Genomic DNA, 13,912 nt, shown 5'->3' with positions numbered 1-13,912 from the left:
TATAGTTATACATATACATATAGTACTTGAAAAACTAGTTTTGAAAAGATGTATGACAGTATAATAGTATAAGAATTAGATTTCAAATGAAACTATAGGAAATCCGAAATACCAAGATTACTTAGATTAGTAATACTAATTGCTAAAAGTAAATGCTAAATAAAATTTGACAAATAAAATTGTCAAATTGGAGATTTCTCATTTCTATTATATCGAAAAAGGAAAACGAAAATATGAATATCTGATGCCATTGCAAAGTCTATAATAATAAAGATGATTACATGATTCATCATTACAATGAGTAGCCAAATACAAATACGTGTAGCAATAGCATTACAAAAGAGACTAGAGTCAAAGACAAAATGACAAAACTCAAAATGTAGCTAATGGAGGCCTCTAATCATCTGCGAACTCCTCCTCACCGGAATTGTTGGACTCCTGAAGATCAAGGTCCCTCAAGCTCACACCAACTAGCCCTGCATCTGAAGTGGTAGGATCATCCTCATCAATCTGTGAAGGCTCCTCTGGCTCTACATCCCATCATGCCGCTGGACTCTCCTTGTACACAAGTGTCTTGCGGTCCATGAGACGCAAAGCACTGTGTATAGCCACAAGCTTCTCTGCTCTCTTAGAGGTAAGTCTGTTCCTCTTAAGAGAGTGGATGAAACTATATGTAGACCAGTTCCTCTCAGTAGCTGAAGAACTGGAAACCTGGGATAGCAGACGGATGGCTAGAGTGGTGGTCAAAGATTTCGGGCCATGACAATTCCACCACAAAAGTGGGTCCTCCTGTGCCATAGTGTCTATATCCACCTTTGCCGCATCTGAATAACCTCTAAGAGTGGCAAATCTTCCCCACTCAGTGCGCATTGTGTCGGCATCTCTGGAATCAAACATATTCTCTATGCACCTAAAGAAACCCCTTAACCCCCCCAAAAGTCACATGTTTATAAAAAAATGCTTTTTTTGTTTGCTTTTGACGTGGGTGACGGGAGACGTCTGGGCGTCTCCCCGTCCCTCGAGGGACGGGGAGACGCCCAGACGTCTCCATGTCTCCACGTCTCCCTAGGAGACGTGGAGACGTCTCGGCATCCCGACAACGCTTGGGTGGCGGTGGCGGGACGGCGGGGGACGTCGCACCCCCATCCCCCCCTCCCCAAGAGGGACGGGGAGACGCCCAGACGTCTCCATGTCTCCACGTCTCCCTAGGAGACGCGGAGACGTCTCGGCATCCCGACAACGCTTGGGTGGCGGTGGCGGGACGGCGGGGGACGTCGCGCCCCCATCCCCCCCTCCCCAAGACGTTTCTTACGGGGAGACGTGGCCAAAAAGGGGGGGACGCGTCCCCGTGGAACACTGATATTTTGCTACTCATTACGTGCCCAAAATTGCTTAGAGGGCGACATATCACATACCCCAAACCAAACAAACAAGAAAAAATCTTCCAACTTGAGACCATTTGGCATAGGGCAGGAACATGCCCATCTTTATAGCAGACATAAAATACAATGCTCATGTCCTAGAAACAACATTAGATCAGACATACATTATACCTTTAATAGAAAGCTTACTAGCTCAGAAACATTGTGCATCATAAGTAGGAAACCATCTAAATTGTCATCACATAGACACCAACAAAATTGAAACAACCATCTTACTATTGTTTCAATCTGGGTCGACCACTTGGGACACACCATGACTCATAGGAGAGCTCAAGCCGATAGAGGAACAAGGAGCCAATGCATCACAAGGAGCTAGAGGCTTACGTTAGACTGGACTAAATTTATACTCTGACTCACTAACTCACAAACATTGTGCATCATAAGTAGGAAATCATCTAAACTGTCATTGCAAAGACACTAACAAAATTGAATAGACCTTTCCTACCGCAGTTTTCAATCTAGGTTGACTAGTTGGGACTCACCATGACTCACAAGAAAGCTTAGGTGCTGAGAGAAACAAGGGGCCAAAGTATCACAATGAGTTTTGTATTTGTGTCCATATTCCACCACTAGTAGAGGCTCTATGTTTGCAGCCCAAACAAGACTTTGATGGTCATCTGCACTACCTCCATGTTGTAATGACATCCCTCTACAACTAATGTTTGAAGCGAAGCCTAGATGGTCACTTGGGTTAACCTTATTTTAAATGCCCCATAGCCAAGGAAGGGCAACCAAGAATTCCATTGATTCTAGCTCAAAACCAATGCAAATAAGAGTTCTTTGAATTCCTTGTGAACTTCATTGGTACACATTTTCTATGAATGACCCCAACATCAAAAACTTCCCTAAGGCTATACCTATACCCAAACTTGATGTGGAATATGGCTATAAGGAGCAAACTTTAAAATGATTCCTTAAAAAGCATTGGACCTTGTAAATAAATTTTTTTGGAAGTACCAAAATTCACTCAGTTCGATTCATTGCCATTCATGAAGTTTTCACCAAGCACCATTGAAATTTTCTCTAGAAAGTTGTCCATGCGGAATTTTGGAGATGTAGTTGGAGAATGCCATCTCCGTTCACTCTAAATGTATCTTCTCGCTCCAATGTTTGTGAATAGGAGTAGGGGATAGGCAAGACGACTATCAACATAGAAAGGAGTCAAGAATCCCCATGAAGTAGAGACAAAGCCCACCATATAGGACTGAACCTTTCTGAAGCCAGCTTGAAGGCACAAGATAAAAGTGCTATGGCCACCAATTTGTTGGGTTGCCCTACACAAAATCATGGGGATTAGTTGCAACCCACTGAGAAACAATGATTTTATGAGCCTTATATGGGAGACATAATAAATGTGAACTTGTTGAGTCATGGGCATTTCTGAATGGTGTTATAATTATTCACATGATGGAGATGATGTTATCTTGTTGTCCTCCCAAACTTTGATCAATTTTGTGTCATGCCAATTTTATAGAGACTTATAAGAAATAACTTCTTAAGGCTTGTCAATTGCAAGGTTAGCCAAAGAGTTTGCAACCATGTTTGCCTCAGAATAGTAGTGCTAGCATTTGAAGTTGACGAAGGAATCCTGCAATCCTCAAGGTTCTTGTAATAGGTTGTCTAGTCTCCAGTTGAGAGCTTAGAGCCTTTTAATAGCATTAATCAATATCATTGAATCCCCTTCAATTCAAATTTATGAAAAACCGTTTTGAGAGGTCTATGAGGCCCAATACCAGAGGTTGGGCGTTTACTTTGTTATCAGTACCTAGTTTGAATTTCCTGAAGGCTGCTACCACTATGTTGCCTTGTCACGAATAACACACTCAGCACCTGAAAAGTGTGTTACGACATGCTGCGCAATTGAAGTTCAATTTCACAAAACCTTGGGTGAGTGGTATCTAATTCGTGGACTAACTTTCCAATTTTACTGTGTGTGCGTGCGTGCATGTGCGTGTGTGTTCTTTTCCCATTTTTATCTTTTAAAATTCTTAAATCACAGGGAAAATTTTCTAAATAATTAAAAATCAGATGAGCAAAAGGAAAAACAACAGACCCACAAAATCCACAACATAAAACTTCATCCAATTTAATTTTATAATTTCCTGACAATAGGAACCACACATTTCTGAAAACTTATGAATGCCAACTTAAACTCAGGGGACTTCAGGGCAGTGTGGTTGCTACATTTTGCCTAAGCTTATTTTGGTAGAAGACCACTGCAAAATATAATCTAGTGGTTTGCAATTAAACTTTCATCTTTATCAGAAAAATAATTTTGCATATGGGCTAATTAGTTTTGCCAGCTGGTCTAAACAATTAAGGGCTTCGTTTATGGTCCATATTCCTCGTTATGTGTAAAACCCAATTACAATTGGACTAAGTAACATTACAGAGAACCTTGATGCTATTACCTCATTAACTATCTTATCTTAATCTATCTTAACATAAGACTAACGAATAACTTTTAATGCATACTTCACCTATACTAGCTCTTCTTATACAACTAGGATTTTCCATATATTTTTACATTCTTCCATTTCTATCTAGTTGCAATCTTAAGATGTGGCAACACCGATGTGATGTGTAATTTACGATTTGGATTATGGTTTTACCAAACTTTAGTTAATTACCGTGTGTGCAAAGTTATTTGTGTGTAGTTTGATGTTCATAAGATTCATATATTGTAGCCTAGTATCTATGGGAGTTCATTATGTTTTAAATTTAAGCTTCACATAGCCAAATGAGCCTATACACAAGTTTCCTGATTGTTGTGTTTAATACCTAGCCAATCAATTTTTCTTTGGAACTCAACACAACTGTTTGGAAGATTATATATAAATGCATTTGGTTGTGTAAAGCTTACAACTTTAAAATGCCAATTTTAGAGAAGGCTCGACATAAAATATCAAACCAACAAAAGATTGATAGTCCAGTTGGTAGTACAGTCAGACTGGTTTTTGGATAGCCTCAAGATTGAATCCTAGCAGTTCACAAAACTATGTGAAAGCTTGCATGCAAATTCGTTTGGTTGCGTGAATTTCATAATTTCAAAATTTTAAAAACCTTATGAAAGGCTTATAATTTTAAATAACAATTAGAAGATAAGGCTTACAGTTTTAATAAAGTCACCTTAGTAGTAAGTGTTTTTAGTTTGGTATGTTTTGTTTTCAGTAAAGTAAGCCTTAAGGGGGGTATTCAAAAAATATCAAATATTCATTAGAAGATAAGGCTTGCAGTTGTAATAAAGTCACCTTAGTGGCATGTATTTTTTTCTATTTTTTAGATCGTTATTTTAAGTATTGGGCGAGTCATGTTATGTTTATCTTTTTGCATGGTTTCATCCTCCATTTTCTATATAAGGAGATGAACCTTTTTGTAATTAGTATTCTATCATTTAATAGAATATGAAATATTGTGTTCTAATAATTTTTACAGAAAATTTGAACCAGCAAAGTACTGATAGCTCAATTTGTAGAGGACAACTAGATCAGTATTTGAGAGATGTTGGTTTTGAGTCCCACCCAGCCATTTTCAGTAGGTATTAGAGATAACTAACTGGACACACACTCATACACTGTCGTTTGATGTTTACAAACGTAAAACATTAACCTTGTGTAAGGTTTAACTCCAAATCTCAAAACAACTCAGGGCCGCTAACTCAGTTTTAGAGTGCACCCAAACTACCACTTGAGAGGTTCTGGGTTCTAGTCCTAACCATTTTATATTGGCTCCTGTATTAAACACATCCATACAGAAGCTCATACATAAAATTCACAATGTTGTTAAAAAATGACCATTAAATTTGTTGATCGAAGTGAGTACTAAGATTATTGGAAAACAGCTTGGTTGGTACTTATATGGTGATTTTTTTCTATAAAAACTGATTTCTTCATCTTATTAGTATGTCAAAGCCAAGATCCATTGTAGTCTGGGGTCCATAAAAGTCCACAAGTTGTAGCAAAATGTCCATAGGAGTACATATATATTGTCCAAAAATAATTTACCTCGATGCTATTGTTTTTCTATAAAGGCGTAATGTGGTTATCTAGAGAGAGAGAGAGAGAGAGAGAGAGAGAGAGAGAGAGAGATTATGTATATACTCATATATAGAGTCACTTCACTCTTTCTCTCTCTCAAGGTGATTGAAAGGCCCCAAAAAATTCTGTTGATATAACTTCCTACATTATGGAAGGCAGAAGACAGCTTTATATGGTCAAAATATTCTGTTTGATTGCTAGATATGCTTCAAAGATAATGCTCCTTAATGAACCTCTCCAAATTGCCCACCAAAATTTACTGTAGTCTTGTGCCTGAAACTTTAAATTACCATATCGCTAGTGTTTTGCTTTCATATCAAATCAAGTTCAGTGCAACCCTTGTGGCACATACATATTCTTTATGCAGTAATTCATCTATCAAGCGTTAGTCTTAAATTCTTGCCAGGTAGTGACTAGAGATCAAGCAAATTATCACAAAATTCTTTATTTGCATTTAGATTCTTGAACTCCTCAAAACAAAAGCATATGGTTCTGATGGTAGAGTTCATAGATATAGAATGTCTAGAAATGACTTTGTATTTTATTTTTAGTTTTTTTATAATAAATAGGTAAATTGAATTTTTACAAGTGCAACTTTCATGGATGATACCTGTTTTAAATTTTATTATTTTGTAGATTATATTGAGTTTGTAGGTACTCTAGCAGCCGGCTTATGGTTAGAGCTAGTTGTATTTGCATTACTTGCCAACGTTTGATAGAGAGAAAGAGAGAGTTTATAAACAAGTACAATTAAAGAAGAAGATAATAATGCAGCTTTTTGTGCAATCCAGGCTCCACACCCACATGCTACCTTATATTTGTATGTACTTTCAGGACCTCTTTGGAGTAAAGTCTCAGCCACAACAAAATTTAGGGAAAATTTTGTGAGCAGACCCTGAAGGGTTAAACAAGCATCCTTAGGATTTACATTCTTAAGTTCTTTCTAAATTAATATAGTTTGCTACTAGTAGCAAGAATAGAGGGAAAATCTGAGGAACTTACATGAGTGGAAGGTCAATGTAAGCTATACTATTTTGTTTCAGTTGCTAGTTCATTGTTTAGTCTACGTATTGTTTGTCAATACTTAGCAATTATGTTAATTTATCTAAAAACACCATTGTGTGTTGGGCAGCCACCATTAGCAACTCCAGCTGCAACATTACATCACACATTGTCTGGATTTAGCGGACCTGTTCAAATGCGACCTCAGGTGCCTTCAACACCACCTTCCTCAATGATTGGTTCTCAGATCAAGACACCACCCAAGAAAATGTTGATTGGACAGAAAAAGCCTTTTGAGGTTACTGGCACTTCCATACAACTTGCAAGGTAAATATATAGTCACTTGTTTTGTTATTGGCCACCATGTATCAAAGACTTGTTGAGATTCATTGATAATTATTATTAGATTAACACAATATGCATTTATCATGTCCATTTTCATGAACAAGGAATATTCGTGTGTTCAGTCTTTGAAGAAGTTTCCATCTTCAGTTCTTGTTGTATATGATGATTTGGTCTGCCGTGCAATGCAGTAAAAAACAAAAAGTTTCTGCAGGTTATCTAGATCAAAGCATTGACCAACTTAATGATGTTACTGCTGTCAGTGGAGTGAACTTAAGGGTATTGTTGCTGCTCCTAGTTATTCTTACAATATATAGCAAATTTGTATGGGTTATGTAAATAAACTATACATATAAAACCATATGTATCTTGACATTAACTTGCATTCTGCCTGTTCAGGAAGAGGAAGAGCAGTTGTTTGCTGGACCTAAAGAAGAAAGCCGTGCAACAGAAGCAATGCGAAAGGTTGTGCAAGAAGAGGAGGAGAGAACTTTTTTACAAAAAGGATCACTCCGTGCAAAATTAGCTGGAATCGGTATTATTTCTCAAACCCTCTTTTGTCAAGTTAGAAAACATAATATTTGTTGGATACATGCATTCTTGTGGCAATTCAAGTACAGTTAAATTTGAAAATGTTTGCTAGATCTGATTGGACTAATTTTGTCTTGTTTCATATTGATATAATTCTTTAATGGATTAAAACAAGATGTATATGATTATTTTCTAAATAAATTCTTTTTGTCTTTGGCAGTGGCAAAGTATGGTATCAAATATATTAGCAGTGACAGTGAGCGTTGCTTGTCACTGGTAAATGATATTATTCTTGACTTTATATGCAGTTATAGCTTCTTCTTTCATGTTCTTTAAAGTTGATTATCACATATTCACTTTGCAGTGTGTTGAGGAACGTTTACGAACAATGATAGGTCACCTGATCAGACTGTCTAAACAGGTAATTACTTTGCACAAGTTTCTAGGTCAGATATCTGTAAGAAACCCCAATATTTCCTAATCACGTTTGGACATTTGCAGAGAGTTGATCTTGAGAAGGTCAGCCATAAAGTTACTATAACATCTGATGTACGACGCCAAATTCTAGCAATGAATAAAAAAGCTAAGGATGATTTGGAGAAGAAACAGGCAGAAGAGGCAGAAAAACTTCGGAAACTAAATGAGGCAAGCACAGTAAAACTCAGAAATCTTAAAAAAAAATTAATTCTTATGTTGGGTGTTTCATGTTGTCCTTGATTTTTTTTCATGTCTTACATGGTTTTATATATATCTTACAGAATACAACTTCAATGCAAGAAACTTGAGTAATTGATATTAGAGAGATACATTCCTAGCCCTTGATTTATCTCATTCTTTTTTGAATGAAATGTCTTTTTATTCTAATGAATTTGTCCCATATAATTAACAATCTTACACTTATATGTATATCTGTCTCAGTTGTAAAACATTTGTATAGATTACTAAACTTATTGATTTGCAGTAGGCTAGATTTTAATTTGTGAACAGTAACAGTGGGACCTGTCCTGGAATGTTTGTTTATATTTGTCATAGCAAGATCTTTGACATGATCGAATGAGACGTTATAAATAATGGTTCTTGTATGTGTTGAAGGTTCGACGGGCAGATGAATGAGGTGATCCAACACCAATCATAGATTTTCCCATCACTGCATCTCATATTTAGTAAGGGATGGTTACCGAGAGAGGCTGAATTAGCAACTAGGGATTTACGCAATAAAACTACTATTTTACGTGGAATCCAAATGTGAGTGATTATTGAGAGTAATTAAAAGATTTTCTCTTAGAAGAAGAAAGCTGAAGCAGTATAGGTTTGGTAGAGATCTGTAGTTGTCTGTTTGAGAAATCTGAAATATACTTTGGTAGAAGAGCAAATTGTGTTTTTCACCTTGCAAAATGTTTTTGCTGGTAAGTCAGCGTACGATGGCTTTATTATGTTTTATTAATATAGTTGCGTCCAATTATGTATTAATTGTTGTCAGCTATCAAGTAGTTATTGAAGTTGGTAGACAATGTCAACATCGTGTTTTGCTTCGTAACCACCAAGCTTTTTAAATAAGTTTACATAGTCAGGGAAAGGCGTTTGATCATTTTTTGAATATCTTTGGTTACTTATATAATATTTAGATGTGTGAGATAAAGTTAAATGTTAATGCTCTATCTACTCTTCAAGTATTAGTTCTATTAGATAGAGGAGAAAATTACTGATGCTTTTGTCTTAAAAGAAATTGGTTCCGAGAAAAGATATTCATGCCCTTAGATACCGATAAAGGAGGGATGAGACCACAATGTGGTCAAAAACCAAGACAGTAGGTAATCTTTAAGATTGATAGAGAAAAGAGAATGAAGAAGAAGACTATGAGAGGTGGCTAAAGAGGCTCTAGTAAAAATCGAAGTTGAAGTCCTTCCTATAGTAAGAGAGGGAGTCAAAGCATGAGTTGGAGTCATAGTCGAGAAAATTGATATTAGAATATTCAACCCATTATGGATAACCATACAAAGTAAGAGTGGGTGGAGATAGCAAGAGATCTTTCATTATTGGACAATCTTGGGAAAGTGCGTTTCAACCTTGCAGTCCTAGTGTTCATTTTGATGTATTTTGTATTCATTCACTATTTCACCTTCTAGTGATTTTGCCTTCTTATGAGAGTTGGCATCCCATTGAGAGCCTTACTAGACTTTGTCTTTTAGGGAGTTTTGCCCTCACTTGAGAAGGTAGGTGTTCTACTTTGAGGTGGCATCCATGTGTTTGCATCTTGTGGTGTGAGTAAGGTCATCATGAAGGGAGTTACATAATACAAATTCTATGAGTGTTAGGGGAGGTTACCTTGACCAACATTATCATAGTATGCACACTTGGCATGGAGCATCTTTGAGTAGGTTGAATGAAGACAAATTGGCGTGCCCAGATTTGGGTGTCATCTTTGACAAAATGATACGTTGTAAGGAATATTGCTTGAATTTGGCATCTTGGTTTGGGTGCTGTACCTCGTATAATATTGCTATTGGTTTTCTAAACGATCTATTGTTTTCCAATTTGAACTCTTGTCCATTTGTTTGGTGCTTGAAATTGTAGTTTGTATGGTTAATTTGTAAGTATTGTTATGCTGCTTGAATCTGTCATGTCCCCTTTCCTAGTTAAAATTAATGAAGACCGCTGGCCTATTTCCAAAACATTTCCCAAGGGCTATAGGGGTGGAAAAAGGGAAATAATTAAATAATGAAATTTAAGTTGCCAAAAAGTAACTTCAGTTATAATTTAGAAAGACAACTTATATTTAATTATTTAAAAAGGTTAAATATTGCAATAAAATGATTATTTGAAAGACACTTCAATGTTTGAGAACTTTGAGGGAAGAAATAAAATAAAAGAATATTAAATTACAATATATTCTTTCAAAAAGTTATAAAAGGAGGTTCTGTCTCAATAAAAGGTAATCGTACTCATTTTATCAATTTTTTCTGGCTTAGCATGTCTCACACATTTCCCTACCTGTCTTTTGTCTGCTTTGTTCCTGTTGAGAAGATGAAAACTATTGTAAATGAGAATGAACAAGATTTTGAAGAAGCTTTTTTCAAACAGTTACATCAAATAATTGAAGAGAGATGGAATAAAATGGTCACCCCACTACCTCTTGCTTTGTATTGAGTCCCTAGATCTTCTCGCTTAACATTGAAGAAATTTTGCAGTAGCTGCTGCATGTTGGGAGTATGGGTGAATTCTTCAACCGAAGCTATTTTTTCTATTTGGCTTTAGTCTAGCTTAGCATGTCTCACACATTTCCCTACCTTTCTTTTGTCTGCTTTGCCCCTGTCAATGACTTTAGTCTAGCTTAGCATGTCTCACACGTTTCCCTACCTGTCTTTTGTAGCTTAGCATGTCTCACACGTTTCCCTACCTGTCTTTTGTAGCTTAGCATGTCTCACATGTTTCTCTTATTTTAGGGGACATTTTAATATACTTTTTTATTTAAAATTTGTTTCATTGACTACACAATGTCCATGTGAAACGTTCCTTTTTGATGGGGATGTGACAAACTTATATACTAACCAATACTGCTCTAGATAATGACATGTAAATGAAAATGTAAGAAAAAAATGGAGAAGCGCTATTAGACAATCATAAAGAATGAGGGATAGAAAATGTAACTCTTCTCTTCATCATGAGCTGGATATTTTACTTGTGGACAGATGTTTGATTGAGAAACCAAAAATGTGTATTACCTGGAGCTCTAAGCTGGAAACAGATTGTATGAACTGAATGATGGAGCCTGCACAGTGTCCACCTAACAGAAATCAAGCAGATCAAAACTGTGTTCCACACAGATGCATCTCCAGTCCTCAAACTCCCATCACCCTCCCAATGGTGTTTCCTGTATGGTGGGACAGCTGATGACAGCAAAACAGAATTTTTTTTGATATTTAAAAAAGAAAATTGTTCATAACATTATAAAAAAGACTCCTAAATATATCATGACAGCATTATAACAGCAGAGTGTGTTGCAGAAATAGGAAATGTCATGGGGACTTTGGCTAGTACTAAGATAGCCAGGGACACGCAAGGCAAATTTTTATAATATTTAAAAAAGAAAATCGTTTGTAACATTATAAAAAAGACTCCTAAATATATCATGAGAGCATTATAACGGAAGTATAACAGCAGCAATAGAAATGTCATGATAGTAGTATAACAGCAATAAATTAATCATGACAATATTGACAGCAGCAACAGCATTTTAACAGCAATAAATACATCATGATTCAGATTAATAGCAGTTTTATAACAGTTAACAGTTAACACTAACAGCAATAATTTGGATTTCTGATTCCATTTTACGAAAAAGTTACTCCAATTTTTTCAGTATGGGTACTAGAGCCAGTTATTGTCAATTGCAAAAGAGATTAAAGGTGCACCAGCCATGGTCTGTTACAGTGTGGTATTGTGCGAGAATTGTAGAAAAACAATTTCTCTTTGGAATGTGGTTGGTAATCAGGCTACTGTAAACATCATCCGGCATCATTTTAGCAGTGTCATGCCATACTGCTGCTGTTATACCGCAGTCCATTAACTTGTAGAAATCTCTCTCTCTCTCTCTCTCTCTATATATATATATATATATATATATATATCTCCACCCTCCCTAAAAAATGGCCCAACATTGGTGTCCTTGGATCATCCTTGGTAAAGTGGTATCTCTCTCATGTAATCTCAGCTGAAGGCCCCCCTGTAATTAGGAAGAAAGCTTCTAAAGGCTTGTTTTTTCTACTTTTTACATGATATCCTTGGTAAAGTGGTATCTCTTTTCTACTTTGAGCTGCAGTTCCAACATTGGTGTGCTTGGATCATCCTCGGTAAAGTGGTTTCTCTCTCTTTGTAATCTCAGCTGAAGGCCCCCCTGTAATTAGGAATCAACTAAAATGAAAGAAAGCTTCTAAAGGTTTGTTTTTTCTACTTTTTACATGATATCCTTGGTAAAGTGGTATCTTTTTTCTACTTTGAGCTGCAGTTCCAATATTGGTGTGCTTGGATCATCCTTGGTAAAGTGGTATCTCTCTGATGTAATCTCAGCTGAAGGTCCCCCTGTAATTAGGAATCAACTAAAATGAAAGAAAGCTTCTAAAGGCTTGGTTTTTCTACTTTTTACAGGATATCTCATGCCGTGATTTTTCCCTGATATTTATGTTTTGGGTCAATTTACCACCAAAAATATGAGAACTATTATTGCAACATGTAGATGAATGATGGAATAGTTGTGTGGATCATGGTTTAGGTCATAGATGAAAAACTCTTACTTGGCAATAACTCTTTTAGCCCAAAATATTTAAAAACTTGGGACTCAGCAAAAAATCGGGAAAAAATTGGCAATAACTCGGCTAATTTATTGAACATTTGAAAATATATAATTCTTAAAATATTCTTAAAAAATACATACACTGAATTTTTAGAACATATTACTGATTTCCATCATATATAAATCCAAGTATGAGTTAAATGGATATCATATACCAAAAGACAAGTGCAACTTCTAAATAAATTTGAGTTCAATACATATTATAGAGGATTTCCATTCCCTGAATCTACTTTTTGTAGAATTGAAGTTCTCTACTTCACGTCTTCCACAAAATAAATACTTTGTTCAATAGCTGGCATTGGCATGTGCGTACAAAGCCTTCCAATTTTTTCGCTCATCTCATACACATTGATGAACTTTGTCAGCCTTCACACCATGCCTTCAAGAATATGGTTCAAGAAGCATGAGACTTCCACATGAAACTACCATATCAGGCAAAAATACCATACTGAAGTTTTCCTCACACATGCACCCAAAGGATTCACATTCTTTTCACAAAGATGCCACATCCCTTAAATGCACCTATTTCTAACTTGTGGATAGGTACACTAATTGATTTGCCAATGGCAAGGTGCAAGGTTATGTAATTTAATTGCATGATATTTTTTGCAGAGTATTCAGTAATTGAATACACAACAAATCATTAATGCAGAGTTATTTGAGTTTTGCTCCCAATTTTTTGCGATTTTTCTAATAAATCGCCGTTTTTTTCAAAAAGCTCACCCAAGAGTGTTTCTCAGATCGTGGTCATAATTGTTTCGCGATAACTTGGAAGTCAAATGATTTTTTTGCAGAGTTTTTCATCTATGTTGCAGGTTCCTTGAATTTTGGGATTGATGCTGAACATGCTCATCCCTTTGTAAAGATCATATTATCTTATGGACAATGGGAAACTATTGCACAATTTAATCTATCCATTTTAATTATGGAAACTTTATTGTCTATCTAGTACAAGATGGTTAGTCTTCCAGTTGTGAACATTAGCATTTATTTTCCTGAAACATTAGTCCATCTTCACATGCTATAAAACTTGCAGAGAATTGCATATTTTTTTGTTTCTTTTGCTCTTTAGTACTACCAGATCTCCAGCCAATAAATTAATATAATTTATTGTTTCCCTGCATAAACATAAAAACACATACATACTTTTTGGTTTGTAATTGAAAAACTTGCTAACTACACTTTAAAATGTTACATTCTGAAAATTT

At 35.9% G+C, this 13,912-nt stretch overlaps 1 protein-coding gene across 8 annotated transcripts in view; it reads left to right on the top strand.

The window, feature by feature from the left end:
- The window catches only part of LOC131067681 (transcription initiation factor TFIID subunit 4b), a 76,057-nt gene that overhangs the window by 60,733 nt on the left and 1,412 nt on the right, over positions 1-13,912 (top strand). For all 8 annotated transcript variants that reach the window (XM_058002797.2, XM_058002794.2, XM_058002795.2 and 5 more), the window contains 6 exons: positions 6,612-6,808; positions 7,015-7,102; positions 7,223-7,358; positions 7,575-7,630; positions 7,719-7,775; positions 7,856-7,999. In XM_058002797.2, the coding sequence (XP_057858780.1) occupies positions 6,612-6,808; positions 7,015-7,102; positions 7,223-7,358; positions 7,575-7,630; positions 7,719-7,775; positions 7,856-7,999 (678 nt within the window). The remainder of the gene's footprint in view (positions 1-6,611; positions 6,809-7,014; positions 7,103-7,222; positions 7,359-7,574; positions 7,631-7,718; positions 7,776-7,855; positions 8,000-13,912) is intronic.

Source organism: Cryptomeria japonica, chromosome 8 (genome assembly GCF_030272615.1).
Source record: "Cryptomeria japonica chromosome 8, Sugi_1.0, whole genome shotgun sequence".
Classification (NCBI taxonomy): domain Eukaryota; kingdom Viridiplantae; phylum Streptophyta; class Pinopsida; order Cupressales; family Cupressaceae; genus Cryptomeria; species Cryptomeria japonica.
Note: the sequence above shows the minus strand (reverse complement) of the source record. Positions and strands in the feature narration are given on the sequence as shown.